Genomic DNA, 18852 nt, shown 5'->3' with positions numbered 1-18852 from the left:
CATACACTTGCCAAGATTGGTGCCTGTGGGGAAGGTGAGGCTTCAGAATCAATGTACTTTTGGACTAGGCTTCAGCCCATTTCTGTCTTCAGACCCACACTTAAAGCATATCCCCTCTTTTAGCTGAGATCTGTGATCCTCTTGGCAGGAAGAAAATAGATCTGGTAGGTCTTTAATTCATTACTATGACTGAACTTAAATCATTATCTCTCTTCCAGGAGTATGTGCCTTTCTTGGCTGAGGTATAATTTACCAACAACAAAAATGCACAAACCTTTAATTGCACAGCTTGATGAATTTTTATCTAATGTAGTAGGCTGAATAATGGACCCCAAACATATAGGGTCCTAATCTCTAGAACCTATGAATTTTCCTTTATATGGCAAAAGGAACTTTGCAGAAATGGTTAAATTAAGGATCTTGAGATGGAGAGATTATTCTGAATCATCTGGGTGGGCCCTAAATAACCACTAGTCTCTTTATAAATAAGAGGAAAAAGAGGGGGATAGAAGGAGATTTGACTACAGAAGCAAAGCAATTTGAGCACTAAAGCAAGATGCTATGTCACTGGCATTGAAGATGAAGGAAGGGGCCACAGTCAAGGAATGCTGCTCTGGATGCTGGAAAGGACAAGTGCATGGATCCCACCCGCCCCCTCCCCCCATAGTCTCTTATGGTCACAAGGTAGCTGTTGCAGTTCAGGTGCAGCCTGGCAGACACGTTAATTTTAGTGAAACTGATTTTGGACTTCTGACCTCCAGAACTGAAAGAGAATAAGTCCGCTGTTTTAAGTCACCAAGTCTGTGGTAACTGTTTTACAGCAGGAAGAGGAAACTAATACCCCTGTGTGTACACATACGTAACCACTACCTAGATCAAGATATAAAACATTTCCATCTTTCCCCCCAATTCCCTCATATCCCTTTCCAGTTTGTAGTTCCTAAAGAGAATTATCACCATAGTTTAATTTTGAGCAAGAGTATTTGCATTTTCTAGTGATTTATTCCTGGACTGCAAAAGTGGTTCAATATTTGCAAATGAATCAATGTGATACACCACACTGATAAAAGAAAGGGTAAGAACCATATGATTCTTTCAATAGATGCAGAAAAAGCATTTGACAAAGCACAACATTCATGATAAACATTCATGATAAAAACCCTCAATACAGTAGGGTTAGAAGGAACATGTCTCAACATAATAAAGGCCAAATATGAAAAATCCCCTGCTAATGATCATCCTCAAAGGGGGAAAAACAGAGCTTTTCTTCTATGGTCAGGAACAAGACAGATATTCATTCTCACCACTGTTATTTAATATAATACCGGAAGTCATAGCCACAGGAAAAAAAAAAAAAAAAAAAAAAAAAAAGGCATCGAAATTGGTAAGGAAGACATCAAGCTTTCACTATTTGCGGATGACGTGATACTCTATATAGAAAACCCAAGACACTCTACCAAAAAAATTGCTAGAACTGGTACACACATTCAATAAAGTTGTAGGATATAAAATCAATATACAGAAATCTGTTGTATTTCTATATACCAATGATGAAGCAACAGAAAGAGAAGGGAAGGAAGCAATCTCATATATACAGTTGCAACCAAAACAATGGGGTATCTAGGAATAAACCTAACTAAAGAAGTAAAAGACCTGTACTCTGAAAACTATAAAACCCTGATAAAAGAAGTTGAAGATGACACGAAGAAGTGGCAAAACATTCCATGCTCATGGATCAGAAGAACAAATATTGTGAAAAATCTATATTGCTCAAGGCAATCTACACATATAAAGTAATCCTTATCAAAATACCACCAACACTTTTCATAGAACTAGAACAATCCTGAAATTTGTATGGAACCACAAAAGACCCCAAGGAGCCAAAGCAATCTCGAAAAAGAAAAGCAAAGCTGGAGGCATCACAATTCTGGACTTCAAGATATATTACAAAGCTGCAGTGATCAAGACAGTATGATACTGGCATGAAAATGGACACATAGATCAATGCAGCAGAATAGAAAACCCAGAAATAAACCCACAATTAAATGGTCAGCTAATCTTCGACAAAGCAGGAAAGAATGTCCAATGGACAAAAGACAGTCTCTTCAACAAATAGTGTTGGGGAAACCGGACAGCAACATGTAAAATAATGTAACTGGATCATTTTCTTATACCATACAAAAAAATAAGCTCAAAATAGATGAATGACCTAAATGTGAGACCTGAAACCATGAAAATCCTAGAGCAGCAACCTCTTTGACACCGGTCATAGCAACATCTTACTAGATATGTCTCCTGAGGCAAGGGAAACAAAAGGAAAAATAAACTATGAGGACTTCATCAAAATAAAAAACTTCTGCATAGCAAAGGAAACAATAGACAATAAAAGGTAACCTAAGGAATGGGAGAAGATATTTGTAAATGACATATCTAATAAGGGGTAGTATCCAAAATCTATGAGGAACTTATCAAACTCAATACCTCAAAACCAAAAAAGCCTGATTTTTAAAATGGGCAGAAGACATGAATAGATGTTTTTCCAAAGAAGACATCCACATGGCCAACAGACATATGAAAAGATGTTCAACTTCACTCATCATCAGGGAAATCAAAACTACCATGAGCTATCACCTCACACCAGTCAGAATGGCTAAAATTATACTGTTGGTGGGAATGCAAACTGGTACAGCCACTCTGGATAACAGTATGGAAGTTCCTGAGAAAGTGAAAATAGAACTACCCTATAATCCAGCAATTGAACTGCTAGGTATTTACCCAAAGGATACAAAAATACTGATTTGAAGGGATACATGCACCCCCATATTTATAAGCAGCATTATCAATAATAGCCAAATTATGGAAAGAACCCAAATGTCCATCAATTGATAAATGGATAAAGAAGTGGTGATATATATATATATATATTTATATAGAAATATTCATTCATATATATAATATATATATTTTTATTTATATATAATATATATAATATATATATTTTTATTTATATATATATGAATGAATATTTCTCAGCCATAGAAAAGAATGAAATTCTGCTATTTGCAACAATGTGGATAGAGCTAGAGAGTATTACACTAAGTGGAATACGTCAGCCAGAGAAAGACAAATACCATATGATTTCATTCATATGTAGAATTTAAGAAACAAAACAAACAAATATAGGAAGGAAAAAAAGGAAAAAGAGAGGCATGCCAAGAAACAGACTCTTAACTGTAGAGAACAAACTGATGGTTACCTGAGGGGAGGTGGGTGGGGGGTTGGGTTAAATAGATGATGGGGATTAAGGAGGGCACTTAGAGTGATGAGTGCCCTGTGTTATATGGAAATGTTGAATCACTAAATTGTATACCTGAAACTAATATTATACTATATGTTAACTAACAGGAATTTAAATAGAAACTGGAAAAAAAAGGTGTTTGCATTTTCTGAGAGAGCAAGAGTAAGGAGGCAAAAGAATGCAACTCTAATTATGGAGCTTCTGGCCTCTGTGATATATTGAAGAGAGATGTATTTTTAGGTCTTTACCCACCTCACTTGCACATCACAGTGATTTTTCCCACCTGGGCCTTCCAGTTGGGAAGTGATGATCAGATCTCAAAGTGAGGAAAGAATGGGTTATTCAATAAAGGGTTGTAGCAGACAGAATTGTTTGTCAACTCACCAGCCACCTCCCCTTTCATTCTTATGGGCAGAATCTCCATTTCCTAAGCCGGTCATGGCCATTTCATCCCTCTTGCCAGTGACTGGTTCAGTTATAGAAGCATGATGAAATTCCAGCCACTGAGATGTGAAAGGAAGTGTGCTAGGGAGATTCTGGGAAAGGTTTCTGGAGTAATAATAGTAAACCTACAGCAGGAGAGGCCTTTCTCTCCTACCATTGAATGTTGTCATGTTTGGAAGCAATGCTGGAAGATGGCTGAGGGGCATCAGCCATCTTGTGACCATGAGAGTTGCTAAACTAACATATCGAGGGCTGCAGATCAGAACGGTGGAGTCAGGATTTTTTGTGACATTGCTGAGTTGTTGAATTAGCCAACTCCAAAGCAGCCCACTCCTGGGCTTAGATGCAAGGTAATAGATTTCCACATTTTAAAATCATCCGACTTGGAATTTTCCATTATTGCCATTGAAAGCATACCAGCGGATTTACGTGGGAGCTGGACAATGGCATTGGCTCAGTGGGGAAGGATAGAAAGGAGACGAAGGAATCAAATGGCAGAAAAAGAGACTTCCTGTGCTGTCCTAGGTGCTGGACACAGTGGTACTAGTCTCTACTCTAAAGCTTTTAACAGCCTTGCTGGACATAAGGAACAGACTTGTAAGGACACCTGGGTGGGTCGGTGGGTTAAATGACTGCCTTGGGCTCAGGTCATGATCCCAGGGTCCTGGGATCGAGTCCAGCATTGGGCTCCCTGCTCAGTGGGGAGCCTGCTTCTCCTTCTCCCACTCCCCCTGTTTGTGTTCCTTGTCTTGATATATTCCTCTCTGTCAAATAAATGAAATCTTTTTTTTTTTTTTAAGCATGAGAGAGAGAAAGAGAGAGATCAGGAAAGAGAAATGATAGAGTGAGGAAGAGGTTGGGGAGGAGGTAGTGGGGAAGAGAGGACAGAAGAGAAAAAGCTCTAGGGATAAGCCTTGGGGAAAGGTCACCTTCGGAGGAAGGAGGACAAAAAGGAGCCAGGTGAAGAGGTCAGAAGGGGCGTCCAGAGGAGTAGGAGAACCAGAGTAATGCAAAATCACAGAAACAAAAGTGAGGAAGAGTGTTACAGAAGCCAGCAGGTCTGGCCTGCAGCATTTCCTAAGGCACAAATCCTTTTGGCCCAGGCGGTGCTGGGCGAGGTCCTTTCCTGAAGTAGCCACTGGGCGGCGGTGGCAGTAGTGACAGCTGGAGCTTTGTCCAGGGACTAGCAGAAACCTAGTAGCAGGAGCTTCTCTAGTGTGGAGGATGCTGGCGTGAACTCTTGGGTTTATGCCAAACCTCGAATCACATGTGTTCTCCTCCAAAGAGATCAGCTTCATCCCTAAGTGCAAAGGAATAATACAAAATACCTTGTGATTTATGATGTGTGTTCACACCTATTGACCAATTCAATATTCAGGAAACCCTGAAGTACTGGTGTTATTATGTCCATTTCACCAGGGAGAAAACATAGTTACAAAGAGGTGTCCAGCATCACACAACTAATGCCTGGGAAAACAAGGATTTGAATTCGTGTCTGTCTGGCTTCAACATCTGGGCCTCTTACCCAATATCCCAGCAGCCTGCTGTTCAGGGCTCAGGCTCAGACCGCTTCCTCCATGCCTCCCTTTTAGCTACCCCCACCCTGCCATGTGGCAAGTATCTCCAAGTTTCCCCTATCCAGGTTTCTGGGCCTCCAGGAGCTCTAGATCCCAGATTCTAGAGCCTCCCTCGCAGACCTACCGCCTCCTCTCACTCCCGGAATCCAGCTGGGTAACCTGAAGATCAGGTTCAGAGTCCCCATTGCTTCCAGTTCCCTGAAGCGTGGATTCTGCCCAGACTGCCCTTCCCTCCCCAAAAGCACTAGTTGCCTCACCCCCAGAGTCCTCCGGGCCCAAAGTTTGCCCCCTTTGCCGAAGATTCCCACAATCCTGGCACCTTAGTTAGCCCCAGGAGCCCCAGATCCAGAGCTCCCAGCAAGTTGGCATTGTCTGGCACTTAGCTCTCAAACATCTAGGTTTGGTTTCTGTACTTTCTCTGCTATATTCAGACTGGAGTCTTCTGGAGTGGTAGAGAGAGATGAGAGGTGGTGTGTAGGATGGGGTGGGCCTTTCAGGAAGGTTTGTCGGCTAGCAATCTTGGGGAGGAGGGAACTGTCTCCTCTCCTCCTCTTCCCACAAGTGCAATAGACCTCTTGAAATTGACAGGCTGAAAAACAAACCCCCAGTTTTCCCTCAAACCTGCTTCTCTCACAGCTTTTTCCATCTCTGTGAACAGTTCCTCCAGTTGCTCAGGCTACACATCTTGGAGTCGTTCCGGACTTCTCTCTTTCTTGCACCGCCCACGTCAGTAAATTGTGTTGCCTTTACTTTCAAAATCTAGCCAGAATCGGACCACTTCCCATCACCTTTGCCACTCTGGTCCAAGTCACCATCATTCATTGGCAATAGCTCCTGAGTTTATCTTTCTCTTGTTCCTCCAGTCTTGCAGTCTATTCTCAACATAGAGCTCTCACTCTCTCTCTCCATCTCTCTCTCAAATAAATAAATAAATAAAATCTTTTAAAAATATATAAATTAGACCCTGACACTTGTCCCTTCTAAACCCTCAATGGCTTCCCATGCTTTAAAAGTAAAAGCTAAGCAATCTTCACAATGGTTTCCAAGGACCTTCGTGATCTGGTCCCTGCCAAACTGTCTGACACCCTCTCTACATTTCCCCTTCCTCCCAACCACCTGCTCTTTACCCAAAGCCACCCTAATATTTAAAGAAGCAACCTTCTCTATTCCCATGTCTCTTCTTCTCTATTCCCCTTTCCACCTTTTTCTCCATAGCAGTGATTATAATCTATATATTTTACTTGTTAATTTTCTTTTCTTTTCCCTCCCACTAGTATGTGAGCTCCATTAGAATGAGAGTTTTTCTCTTTTCTTCATTCCTAGTGAACTACCAGTACCTAGAACAGGACAAAGTACACAGTGGGCTCTCAGTAAACATTTGCTTATCTTTCTCCTGGATTATGGCCAGTGGCTTCAGAGGGGCAACTACACATTGCAATTAAGTACACAGATGAGAGACGCCTGGGTGGGTCAGTGGTTAAGCATCTGCCTTTGGCTTGGGTTGTGATCCCGAGGTCCTGAGATGGAGCCACGTGTTGGGCTCCCTGCTCAGTGGAAGTGGGGGAGCCTGCTTCTCCTCTGCCTCTCCCCCTGCTTGTGTTCCCTCTCTTGCTGTCTCTCTCTTTGTCAAATAAGTAAATAAAATCTTAAAAAAAAAAAAAGAACATGGATGTTAGAACCTGGATCAAAGGAAGGCCTGCCTTGATTCAAATCTTGACTCTACCACTAAATAGCAGAATAAATTCTCTGTGCCTTAGTTTTCTCATCGGCAAAGTAGGGAGATTAATTGTGCTTCTAAAGAAACTGTGGGGCCATCAAGAAGTGTAAAGCACTTAGAATAGTGCCTTGCATATAGTACGTGATACATAAGCATTTTTATAATTATATGCACACAGACTGAAGATTTATATCAGTACTATGGCTTTCCTAAAATCTTTCTGTGTGTTATCTAGTATTTCTGCCCATGTTAGCATTCATTTACTTCCCGTGTTTCTGCTCACTTACACAGATTTGTATGATCTCCCTGTAGCTTTAGTCTCCTGCGGCCTGGCTCTTCATCTGTAAACTTGGATGTTTCCTTGTGTACTCCATCCTACAGTCATTTAGAAATTGTTAAATAGTAATCTCACCGGGCCCCAGTTTCTCAATCTATAGAGTGAGTGGGTTGGACTAGATAATCTCGATGGACCTTTCTAGCTCTGATGATTTCCCAGGCCAGGAGGAGAATAGGCCCCACCCCCAAACCCGCCCTCTTGGATATGCCCTCTGGCTGCCAAAGGGAAAGGTGACAGAGTCAGCTGGGCTCAGCTTCAAGGGGACCAGGTAGGAGACATGCCAAGTTTCTTTGGTGAGGGTGGTGATGGGGCTCCTGGGCTGGACCAGGCTGGGGGAAGGCATCAAAAAAGGAACTGTAGTGTGGAGACACTGGGTCTCCTGGGTGGGACCTGGGTGAGGGGATAGGTGAAGTCACCATGTGGAGAAATGTCATGGGCTAGGAGACAATTTGGGTCCAGCCATCTTTGCCCGTTGGATGGTCCTGCCCTTTCGGCTAGCCAAGATCTGAAGGACAGAGTCAGTGGCAGGATGAGAACAGCCCAAACTCCCAGCCTGCCCTGCTGGGTCCCAGCACTGCCACAGGCTGGACCAAGGGGGTTCTGGCAGGGGCCAGCCTGGCCCGGGTTGCTTCTGGACATACTCCTGTCAGCTACTCCTCGTGCTTCAGTCACGGCCCTCCCCATTCTCGGCTGTTTGGCTTCAGGTCAGGGTTGGGAGGCCAGGAAAACCCAGCTGTCCTCACTTCTCCCCTTTCCACCTCTAGGGGGACCATGGCCAGTGCAGAGTCCTCTTTGCTTACAACCCTAGGTCCCAGCCCAGATCCTGGCGACAGCCAGGGAGAGCTGGACTGCAGTTTCAATGAAGAGTTCAAGTTCATCCTGCTGCCTGTGAGTTACACAGTCGTTTTCCTGTTGGGCCTGGGCCTCAACACCCTAACCCTCTGGCTCTTCCTCTTTCGCCTCCGACCCTGGGATGCCACGGCCACCTACATGTTCCACTTGGCCTTGTCAGACACTTTGTATGTGCTGTCACTGCCCACCCTCATCTACTATTATGCGGCCCGAAACCACTGGCCCTTTGGCACAGGACTCTGCAAGTTCATCCGCTTCCTCTTCTACTGGAACCTCTACTGCAGCGTCCTCTTCCTTACCTGCATCAGCGTGCACCGCTACCTGGGGATCTGCCACCCGCTTCGGGCCCTGCGCTGGGGCCGCCCACGCTTTGCGGGCCTTCTCTGCCTGGCCATTTGGTTGGTCGTGGCTAGCTGCCTTGTGCCCAACCTGTTCTTCGTCACCACCAGCCCCAAGAAGGACACCATCCTGTGCCATGACACCACTCGGCCCGAGGAGTTTGACCACTACGTGCACTTCAGCTCAGCTGTCATGGGGCTGCTGTTTGGCGTGCCCTGCCTGGTCACTCTCATTTGCTATGGGCTCATGGCCCGGCGCCTGTATCGGCCCTTGCCAGGGGCCACCCAGTCATCCTCGCGTCTGCGTTCTCTCCGCACCATCGCTGTGGTGCTGACTGTCTTCGCTGTCTGCTTCGTGCCCTTCCACGTCACCCGCACCATTTATTACATGTCAAGGCTGCTGGAAGTCGACTGCCAGGTGCTGAACGTTGTCAATGTGGTCTACAAAGTGACTCGGCCTCTGGCCAGTGCCAACAGCTGCCTGGATCCCGTGCTCTACCTGCTCACGGGGGACAAGTATCGCCGTCAGCTCTGGCAGCTGTGCAGGTGTGGGGAGCCTCAGCCCCCCACCACGGCCTCCACCCTGGCGCTGGTGTCCCTGGCTGAGGAAAGCAGCTGCAGGTGGACATCCGCCCGGAGGGACCGTGGCTTCCCTGCCCCTGGGGCAGATAGATTGTAGCTCTAGGAGCCAGGAAGTGAGAGGAAAAAGGGTACGTGTAGGGCAGAGGTGAGGGGATTTGATATTTACATCCAGTATGGCTGATCCTTCCTCTTTCCCAGACTCCAGAGAGAGGCCCACACCCTGAGGATTAAGAGGAACCAGGGAAATCATGTGTGACCCCATCTCTCATAACCCTTTCAGCTGCCCTCTCTTTTTTGGCCAAAGGGAGTAACAGCCACTCTTCTTTCTCTTTGCCTCTGTCTCCTTCCTGGGGCCATCAGTCCTGTCTCTCTTGAGCTTATAAGGTTTCCTAAAATCCTCATGCAGTCCTTTTTCCCCCATGCACCTTTGTATAGCCTGTGTTCCTTCAGCCAGACCTGCGCAATAGACTGAAGAGGTGGAGAAGCTGGAGGGTGATCTCGGGATTGGTCTGATTTATCTGACGGCGATAGCCAGCATCAGGAAGTGGGAGCACCGGCATAGCACAGATGCCAAGGTTGGGACATATGTAGTGCCCACACCCCCTTCCTGGGTTCCTCTCAGACAGGATGGTCTCGCGCACTGAAGTGTTGAAATACGGCTCAATCCCAGACAGCCTGCAGGCCAGGGTGCCTGCGAGCAGCCAGATGTATGGCGCTGTTGAACTGGTGTACAGCCCTGCATCTTACCATGGGGCGGATAACCTGCCTCAAGGGGCGGGGTCCAAGCTGATGTTGGCCTTTGAAACAGGACCTCCTTTATGATGTTTGCGGGGAACATAGTTGACAGTTCTCCTGTACTAAGTGCAAAGACCAGCCGATGGCTTGGAAAGAAAGAGAGAGGGGAGCTCTCACCTTTGTGGCCATAAGTTCCAGCACTGAGGTGGGGGTAGAGCAGGTTTGTACAGAGTTTGGGGCGGTGACAGGGACTGACACCCAGAGCTGGTTCTTCCCTGGTCTCTCCCCTTTCTCTGGCTCCTGACCTAGGTGAATAATAAATCTGTCACCAACTCTTTCAGATCACGCTTTAGGGCTTCAATGCCAGGGCAGACAGAGCATGGGGACGAAGACAGATCCCCTGACATTCTTGCATCCAATCACTCCTCCCCAGCACTGTCCTACTACTTCTGGGCTTACAGGAGTCAGGAATAGGTATGGAACTTGGGCAGCTAACTTCCAAGCCTAGGAAGTAAGAGTGTCTAGGCAGGTGCTCATCAGAAGGGTGCGCTTACCCTTTCAGGCACCCCCCTCCCGAAATTGCCTTCTAGCCACTGGTCTCCTGAGTCTCCAGCCTTCCTTTTCTTCTGTCCCACTCTTGCTGACCTGTCTCTGATCTCTTTCTTGTCTACTGTCATCTAGGGGTCTCTCTGGAGAGTAAGGCTGAGGTTAGTCTTCAGGAAACAATGACTCTGATGCTCGCATGTCCCCCCTTTGCATCCTCCCATGTGCTCCCTCTCCCTGCTGGCTACCTAGGCCTCCTTCCATTAACAGTAAATGTACAGGCCTTTTATTTACGAGTTTCCCAGTGCCATAGCCACTTCTTAGACTGTTACATAACCCATTTTTCATCTGTACTCTCTCCCTTTAATTTCTATGACCACAGCCTCCTTGCCCATCACCTACCTCTCCTATCCACCGGCCCCACCAGGTAAAGCTGCTTTCTCCATCACAACTGACCCAGCCTCTTCTATATTACAAGTCCATTTAACCCATATCAAGACTCATTTCACTCATTATCAAGACTCAACTGCCCAGATTTTGCGGTCTTCTACTTTAAGGCTGTCTTCCCTCACACTCTAACTTTGGCTAAACACCTTGAGTCTCACCTTTAGCCAATTTTTCCCTTTCTCTTAGACTGAAGGGGATTGCAGATGAAACCAGAGCACAAGGCTGTTTTGACCCACTGAAACTTCCTGTCTTGTAACTTCATCTAAGTCTCAATTTTTATTAGCTTGCTCAGCTCCTAGTGGACATTCCAGAACAAGTGTTTTCTGTCTTTTCCACCTTATCAAGACTCCAACTCCAAGCTACCTATGACCTTCTAAGAGTTACCTTGCCTCCTGTAAAACTGAGATCTAATACCTCAACCTCTTTCTGCTTCATTCATGATCACTCGACTGTTATACCCATCTTGTCTTTCTTGCCTGTAGACCCAAAATAAGAGGTGGCCTTTTTACTTGTTCATTTGTTTATCCCCTTTCATTATTTTCAGTCTTTCCATAACTGATTTCACACCATCTTTTAAAAAACACACACAACAAAACCCAACCAAACAAAAATAAAACAGTATCACCAATACCATGGCCCTGCTGTCTCTTGTAGCTAACATTCTAGTCAACTTATTCATTTCACTGTCAAACTTCCAGAAAAAGTACCATAACCCCATAACCCCATTTCATCACTATAAAGTCACCTCTTAACTCTCTGAACCTGGTTTCCTTCTGTACCTGGAAGAACACAAATTACTTCAAAAGCAAGATCTTAATGATATTTTCTCTATATTCATCCTCTTTGACTATCTCTAGATCATGTTATCCTGTTGCATACCTTGTTTAAATTTTTTAAATGAAAACAACATTTAAAAATTCCACTATGACAACATTAAAGGAGATTTTGAAAGAATATGTTCACCTGTACTTCCAAACCCCAGAAAATTGTTTTCATTTATCTATGTTCCATGATTTTTCATATTGCATAATACTTATATTTTATGGAAGTGCAATCACAGTGTACATATATTTTAGAATTTTGCTTTAAGAAACTTTTATTATAAATACTGTCCTTGTGCTACAGTCTTTCATATTTATCATTTCAATAGTCACATAAAATTATATCATTAGTAGATTATATTTTATTTGACCATTCCTCTATTATTGGACATTTAGTCAACTCCCAGTTTTTCTGGGCTTTGAACATATTATTGCATATGACTTTTTTCTTCTTTACAATTCTGTTCCTAGGACAAGTTCCCGGGAGTGGGATTACCAGGTCAAAGTATATAAACATTTTTTATGGATCTTGATTTCCAAAAAGACTGTACAAATTTTCAAGGCCACAATGGCATGCAAGTGTTCCATCTTCTTTGCAGCTCTAGTATTGGACTTCATAAGGAATCTGTTTAGATGGCTTAAAACATTAATTTGTGGGGACACCTGGGTGGCTCAGTTGGTCAAGCATCTGCCTTCAGCTCAGGTCATGATCCCAGGGTCCTGGGATGGAGCCTTACATCGGGCTCCTTGCTCATTGGAAAGCCTGCTTCTCCCTCTCCTGTCTGGTTCTCCCTCTGCCTGCTACTCCCCCTGCCTGTTCTCATGCTCTCTATCTGTCAAATAAACAAAAATCTTAAAAAACCCAAAACAAAACAAAACAAAAACCCACATTAATTTGTTAACTTCACTTTCTTTTTTTTTTTTTTTAAAGATTTTATTTATTTGACAGACAGAGATTGCAAGGAGGCAGAGAAGCAGGCAGAGACAGAGGAGGAAGCAGGTTCCCTGCTGAGCAGAGAGCCCGATGCAGGGCTCGATCCCAGGACCTTGTTATTATGACCTGAGCCGAAGGCAGAGGCTTTAACCCACTGAGCCACCCAGGCGCCCCTTATCTTCACTTCCTTGATTATTCATGTGATAGGAGACTTTTCCATATGTTTACTGTTTGTATTTCCTCTTGTGTGAATTGGTTATATTCTTTACCAGATGGCATGAGTAGTTTTATATATATTGGTGATCTTATATATCTAAATGTATTCTTCGTTTAACATACATGTTAACCCTTTGTTGTATTTGATATACATATTTCTTCCACTTATCATAAATTTTGCTTTTAATTTTCATTCCTTTTGGGTCCTTTAATTTTATCCTCCGGCTTTAAATTTCTCTCCTCCTTTCTCTCCTCCTGCTTTTACTTATCTTATTATTTCCTTTCTCTCTGCTGGCTTCTCCTTTTTTACTACCTAAGAAAACAGAGATCCAAGACCTGTCATAGTCATAGCATTTGGGGATTATTTAGTCCACTCCCCAACTCCCCCACATCTGACCCCTGATTTTCTCCTGGAGAGAACATATGTGCACACGAATACAATTCAGTTGACTTAGAGTCCTTGAGAGTACCTCAGAAATCTCCCAGGGCCTAGATACCCACTCACTTTACAGAGCAGTAAAATGGCCAAGAGATAGGACTTGCCCATTACTTAGTAAGATTGCAGGAAAGGAAGAACTAGGCTTAGACCCCAGGTCCCCTGACTCCAAGACCTCCTTCCATTATGCCACACCCACTCAGTTCTAGCCTGTCCTTTCTTCCAAGTTCCACCTCCCCGCTGGACAGTTTCACTTGGATCTTTCATTGTTACTTCCAACCCAAGATGTTAAAACTTACTAACCAGTTTCCCTACCTGTTTCGATCATTTTTTTCCCATGCCATCTTCTTTCCCCAAAATACTCAGGTAACTTCAATTCTTCTATTTCAGGAGATTCTGGCCTTTCTTTAGTTAGCATGTCGATTATAATCATCTTTCCTTCATGATCCCAATGGTACCATTCTAATACTGACTATTGTTACTGTATCCCTGACTGACTGTTACAGCCTTCTAATGGGTCTTTCTTGCATCTAGTCTCTCCTCACACAAATGCATGCTATATAATGCATACTGCCAGGTTAGTCAGCCCTAACACTGCTCTTACAGTTTCACTCTCTTACTTAAAACTCTCTCATGGCTCCCCACTGTCTACAAGACAAGTTGAAATCCTTAAGTCAGAACTAAAAGAGAGAATTTTCAGCCTTATTTTCCATTCCTCCCCAGTACAAGCCTTTCTTCTCCAGCTAATTTGAGCTTCTCATTCTCTCTTCAAATAAGACTTGCACGTTCTCAGCTCTGTACCCATATTCTTCCTTTTCCCCACACTAGAATGCCTTCCTTTTCTTCTCCCACTGTCTTTTTCCTACCTAGTTTCCAAGTGCAGTCTTAAACCTCACTTCCTTGTTGAGGCCTTGTATGGTGACTCTTACCCACAGTGACCTTCCTGGTCACTCCTACAGTAATTATTGTCTATATCAGTCACCCGGCATTTATTGTCTTTTGAAATTATATTATTATTGCTATTTAACTCTTTATGTATGTTTGCTTTGAGTTCCCTACTGTAAACTCCTTGAGCTACTGTGATAGGAGAAAAGAGGATAGGATTAAAATCAGAGGAGCCAAGTTGGAGTCCTGATTATGAAAGAGGGGCTTAGGTGTGTTACTTGGGTGAGTCTTTGTGTTATAATTTCATCACCCATAAAATGAGGATCATAATCCCAGCTTTAAGTATTTCAGATTGTGGTAAGGCTCTGCAAATCTAGAGAGCTAGCCAAATATAAACAGTTGTTATTCTACCACCCCATTTGCTTAATAAATGATGCTTAATAAACATTTGCTGAATAATTACATGTCAATAATTCAACTTAGTGTTTCTGTTCCTGGGCATAGTTCCATGTTAAGAGGCCACAGGAACCCCAAGAAACCTAAAGATCTAAGGGCACTTTAGGAACAGTGGAGATAGGGAGGGCATTGAAAAGACATTGTGAAGGAAAGTGGGCCTGTTCAGCATCTCTCATATCCCCCTACATTGGTTACTCACTAGTTGGCCTGCCCTAAAGCCAATGTGGATGTGGAGAGGAGGAGAAGATGATACATTTGAGATTTCACTTTCCTCACGTATTCTACTACTTCATCTCATAATCCCCATTTAGGCCAAATGCTTCACCCAGGATGCATCTAGGACTTTACTCTCCTTCACTGATGTGATGAAAGCCAGCATTTTGGTGAAAAAGGTGATGAGAAGTAGTAGAGAGAACAAGCAGCTTGAGTCAGATAACCATACTTGGCTTCTTCAATCTGCTGCTCGTTAGCTGCATGATCTCAGACAAGTTACTTAATCTCTTTGAGATTCGTTTTCCTCGTTGGCAAACTTGGGATAGGGATACTCATTTAGCAGGGCTGTTGTGAAGTGTCAATGGAGTAAAAGATGAAGAAACATCATTTAGAATTCCTGTGAGTGGGAACCCCTTTTCAATAGTTCTCAACTTTAGTGTAGTTGGATGAGGAACCAGAATTCTAGATTTGGTTTTGGTGCTGCTTGGAAGTGATAGTTAAGATCACGACAAACCCTGAACCCTTGAGTGTGAGAAGCAGAAGACTAAAAGCTGATTACTGAGAAATGGCCACAGTGATGAACTGGGAGGAAAGATATTGAAAATTTGGCATAGCCTCAAGGGAGAAGAGAGTTTCAAAGACAGGGCCTTATAAAAGTTATTTTTTAAAAATCTTTGAATGAAAGGAAAGCAAAGAAAAATCAAGGAAGTAAGCAACAGTGAATGTGTAAGAGAATTCATGGAAGATAATCTCTCAGAAAGATAATTAAAAAAATACTTGATTCCTTGCCAGCTTGCATACAAAAGCTATTAGCCAATGACATTAACTAAAGAGGCCAATCTCAAATAGTTTTTGTAATCAAGATCTGTTTACCTGTATTTACACCCCTCCTTCCCTTTTAATTCCTACATGACTTTGCCTCTTTCCAAAGATTTCAGAATCAGCCACTGAATGAGCTACTTGCCATAACCTACAGACATTATATTTCTTGTATGAGCTGAGCTGTGGTTTGTCACCAAAAGGGAGTATGAAAATACTCGAGTACAACCAAAGAGTGAGTCTGTCTATTAGGGCACCTTGGTGTATGTTTGATTGCCAGAGTTTATGTATTTTGGTCCCAAAGTGGGAAGGAGACAAATTATTTTTCCTTAAGTCAAAGGGTAAATTATTAAAATGTGAGAACTCTTTGAGACAAATCAGAAGGTAAAATCCTTTTGGGGGATGGCTGGCTATTACTGTACATTTTGTAGCACAGTTCAAGGCTCTACTCATGCTTTTGGAACTACTGATGGGAAGAAGCAAGCAGATGTAGTTGGAAAAACTAAAGAGATAAATCAACTAATGCCATCTCAGAGCATTATAATTCTGGCACCTGTTCAATTTATTTACTTCTTACTGATATTTAACTTACTGCTCATTGTAAGCCTCATCCCCTTTACCACACCAATAACTATCTCCAATGTGAATAAAATGTTTCTTTTTACACACTCTGATCTTGCTGGATTTCTTTCAGAAGGTAGCCATTGCTCTGGTTCTTTGAAAATGTAAGCTAGTTTGATTTTTATGAGTTTCTGTCTTTATTCATTTCTCCCCTGCAGTTTCCCAAAGCACATATTCTGGGACAGTAATACATATTACTAAGTTTTTAAAGGGTTGGTTTAGAAGGGAGGGTCCAACCTAGTGACATAGGCAGACCCTGAACTCACTTCCTCCCATGGAAATCTACACTTACATATAGAGCATTTCCTCCTGAAGAACTGGGAGCTGGCTGAACAACTTCAGCACAGCAAAGGATAGAGGGACCACACAGAAAATGGCAGGAGAGATTGGGATACAGCAATGCTGTAAACTGCAGTGGAGAAGGATAGCACTGAGGAAACTGTGCATAGATTTGCCTGCCCTCAGGCACAGAAAAAAAGCCTCGGTTTAAAGGGTAGCTAGACTATAAGTGAACTAATGCTAGAACATCCCCTAAACAGTAGGAGAACTACTGGAACTCTCTCCAGGTTGGAGATGCTGGTGAGCACCATTGTTTATTTCCCCCCTCCACCTTGATATTGCAGAGTAGAATAGTGTCTGGGCATTTTAATCAGACTGCTGCCTTGATGAGACCAGGGACCCTAGCCCACAACAGCTCCAGTCATTTCCCCAAGGTGGCCTCCCCTACTCTTGACTGCCTGAGCTCCAGTTTTCTCACTAAGGTTGCCTCAGTGTGGTGTATACCAGGACACCCCTGGAATGTGTCCACTACAACACCAGCCATCTCACCTAGGTGGCATGGGTACAAAACTCTCTAGGACATTCCAGCTTTTTGCCCACTTTAGCTGCAGCCAACGTGCTAAGGCAGGCCCTACGTGGAGCATCCTGGAAACCCCCTCCCACCTGTGTCCACATCATCTCCAGCTGTTCTACAAGGACAGTACCAGTGAAGAGTGCCAGTGAAGTGAAGTGAAGTACCAGTGAAGTACTTCACTGTACTTCAGTGTACAGACAGTACCAGTGAAGGACTCCCAGCTTGTGCCTGCTAACCTGGGGAAAGAAACATCCATGTCCAGGAAACAAAGAGAATCCCAAACAAGATGAACCCAATCAGGTACACACTAAGATGTATAATAATTAAAATATCAAAGATTAAAAATAAGGAGAAATAGGGATGCTCAGTCAGTTAAGTGTCTGCCCTCAGCTCAGATTATGATCCCAGGGTCCTGGGATTGAGTTCTGCATTGGGCTCCTCAGTCAGTGGGGAACCTGCTTCTCCCTCTCCCTCTGCCTGCTGCTCCCCCTGCTTCTGCTCTCTCTCTTTCTCTGACAAAAAAATCTTTAAAAAATTTGAGAGAATCTTAAAACAGTAAAATAAAAGCAGCTAGTTGCATATAAGGGAACTTGCACAAGGCTATCAGATTATTTTCCATCAGAAACCTTGAAGGTCAGAAAGAAGTGGCATGATACATTCAAAGTGCTGAAAGAAAAAAACCCTACAACCAAGAATACTCTACCTGGCAAGGTTATCATTCAGAATTAGAAGAGAGATAAAGAGTTTCCCAGACAAAAAAAAAAAAAAAAAAAAAAAATTAAAGGAGTTCATCACCACTAAACCAGCCTTAAAAGAAGTATTAAAGGGGGATGCCTGGGTGGCTCAGTGGGTTAAAGCTTCTGCTTTCGGCTCAGGTCACGATTCCAGGGTCCTGGGATCGAGTCCCACATCAGGCTCTCTGCTCGGCAGGGAGCCTGCTTCCTCCTCTCTCTCTCTCTCTCTCTCTCTCTCTGCCTACTTGGGATCTCTGTCAAATAAAGAAATAAAATCTTAAAAAAAGAAGTGTTAAAGGGACCTCTTTAAGCAGAAAGAAAGGTAATAACTAGAAATAAGAAATTTATAAAAGGAAAACTTATCATAAGTAAAAGCAATCTTATAATAAAGGTAGTAAACTAATCACTTATGAAGCTAGTATGAAGGTTAAAAGATAAGAGTAGTAAAATCAGTTATATAAAAAATTAGTCAAGGGACTCACAAAATAAAAAGATGGGAATTATGATAACATATACATAAAACATGGAAGAGGAGAGTACAAACATAGTGCTTTGAGATTGTGTTCAAACCTAAGTGACCATCAACTTAACATAAAAAGTTATATACGTAAGATGATATATATGAACCTCACGGTAATCACAAACTAAAATTAAAATAGATACACACAAAAAAGGGAAAGGGATTCAAGTGTAATAGTAAAGAAAGACATTAGTCACAAGGTAAGAGAGCAAGAGAAGAAAGGAACAGAGAACTACAAAACAATCAGAAACCTATGAACAAAATGGCAAAAAATGCATACCTATCAATAATTACTAGATGTAAATGGTCTAAATGCTTCAATCAATAGACATAGGGAGACTGAATGGATGAAAAAAAGACTCAACTATATGTTGCCTACAAGAGAATCACTTCAGACCTAAATACTATAAACTGAAAGTGAAAGAATAGAAAAAAAAAATACCATGCAAATGGAAATGAAAAAACAAATGAACA

The 18852-nt window shown here is 43.0% G+C and overlaps 1 protein-coding gene across 1 annotated transcript; it reads left to right on the top strand.

Annotated features, from left to right (window-relative positions):
- The first annotated feature begins 8144 nt into the window (after window positions 1-8144).
- On the top strand, window positions 8145-9242 carry P2RY4 (pyrimidinergic receptor P2Y4). Its single transcript, XM_059158370.1, has one exon. The coding sequence runs from the start codon at window positions 8145-8147 to the stop codon at window positions 9240-9242; it is 1098 nt and encodes a 365-aa protein (XP_059014353.1).
- The last annotated feature ends 9610 nt before the right edge of the window (window positions 9243-18852 follow it).

This window comes from Mustela lutreola, chromosome X (assembly GCF_030435805.1).
Source record: "Mustela lutreola isolate mMusLut2 chromosome X, mMusLut2.pri, whole genome shotgun sequence".
Taxonomy (NCBI): Eukaryota; Metazoa; Chordata; class Mammalia; order Carnivora; family Mustelidae; genus Mustela; species Mustela lutreola.
Note: the sequence above shows the minus strand (reverse complement) of the source record. Positions and strands in the feature narration are given on the sequence as shown.

What these genes read in the sequence shown, in the direction of transcription:
- P2RY4 (XM_059158370.1), top strand. Translation starts at nt 8,145, where the DNA reads ATGGCCAGTGCAGAGTCCTCTTTGCTTACAACCCTAGGTCCCAGCCCA.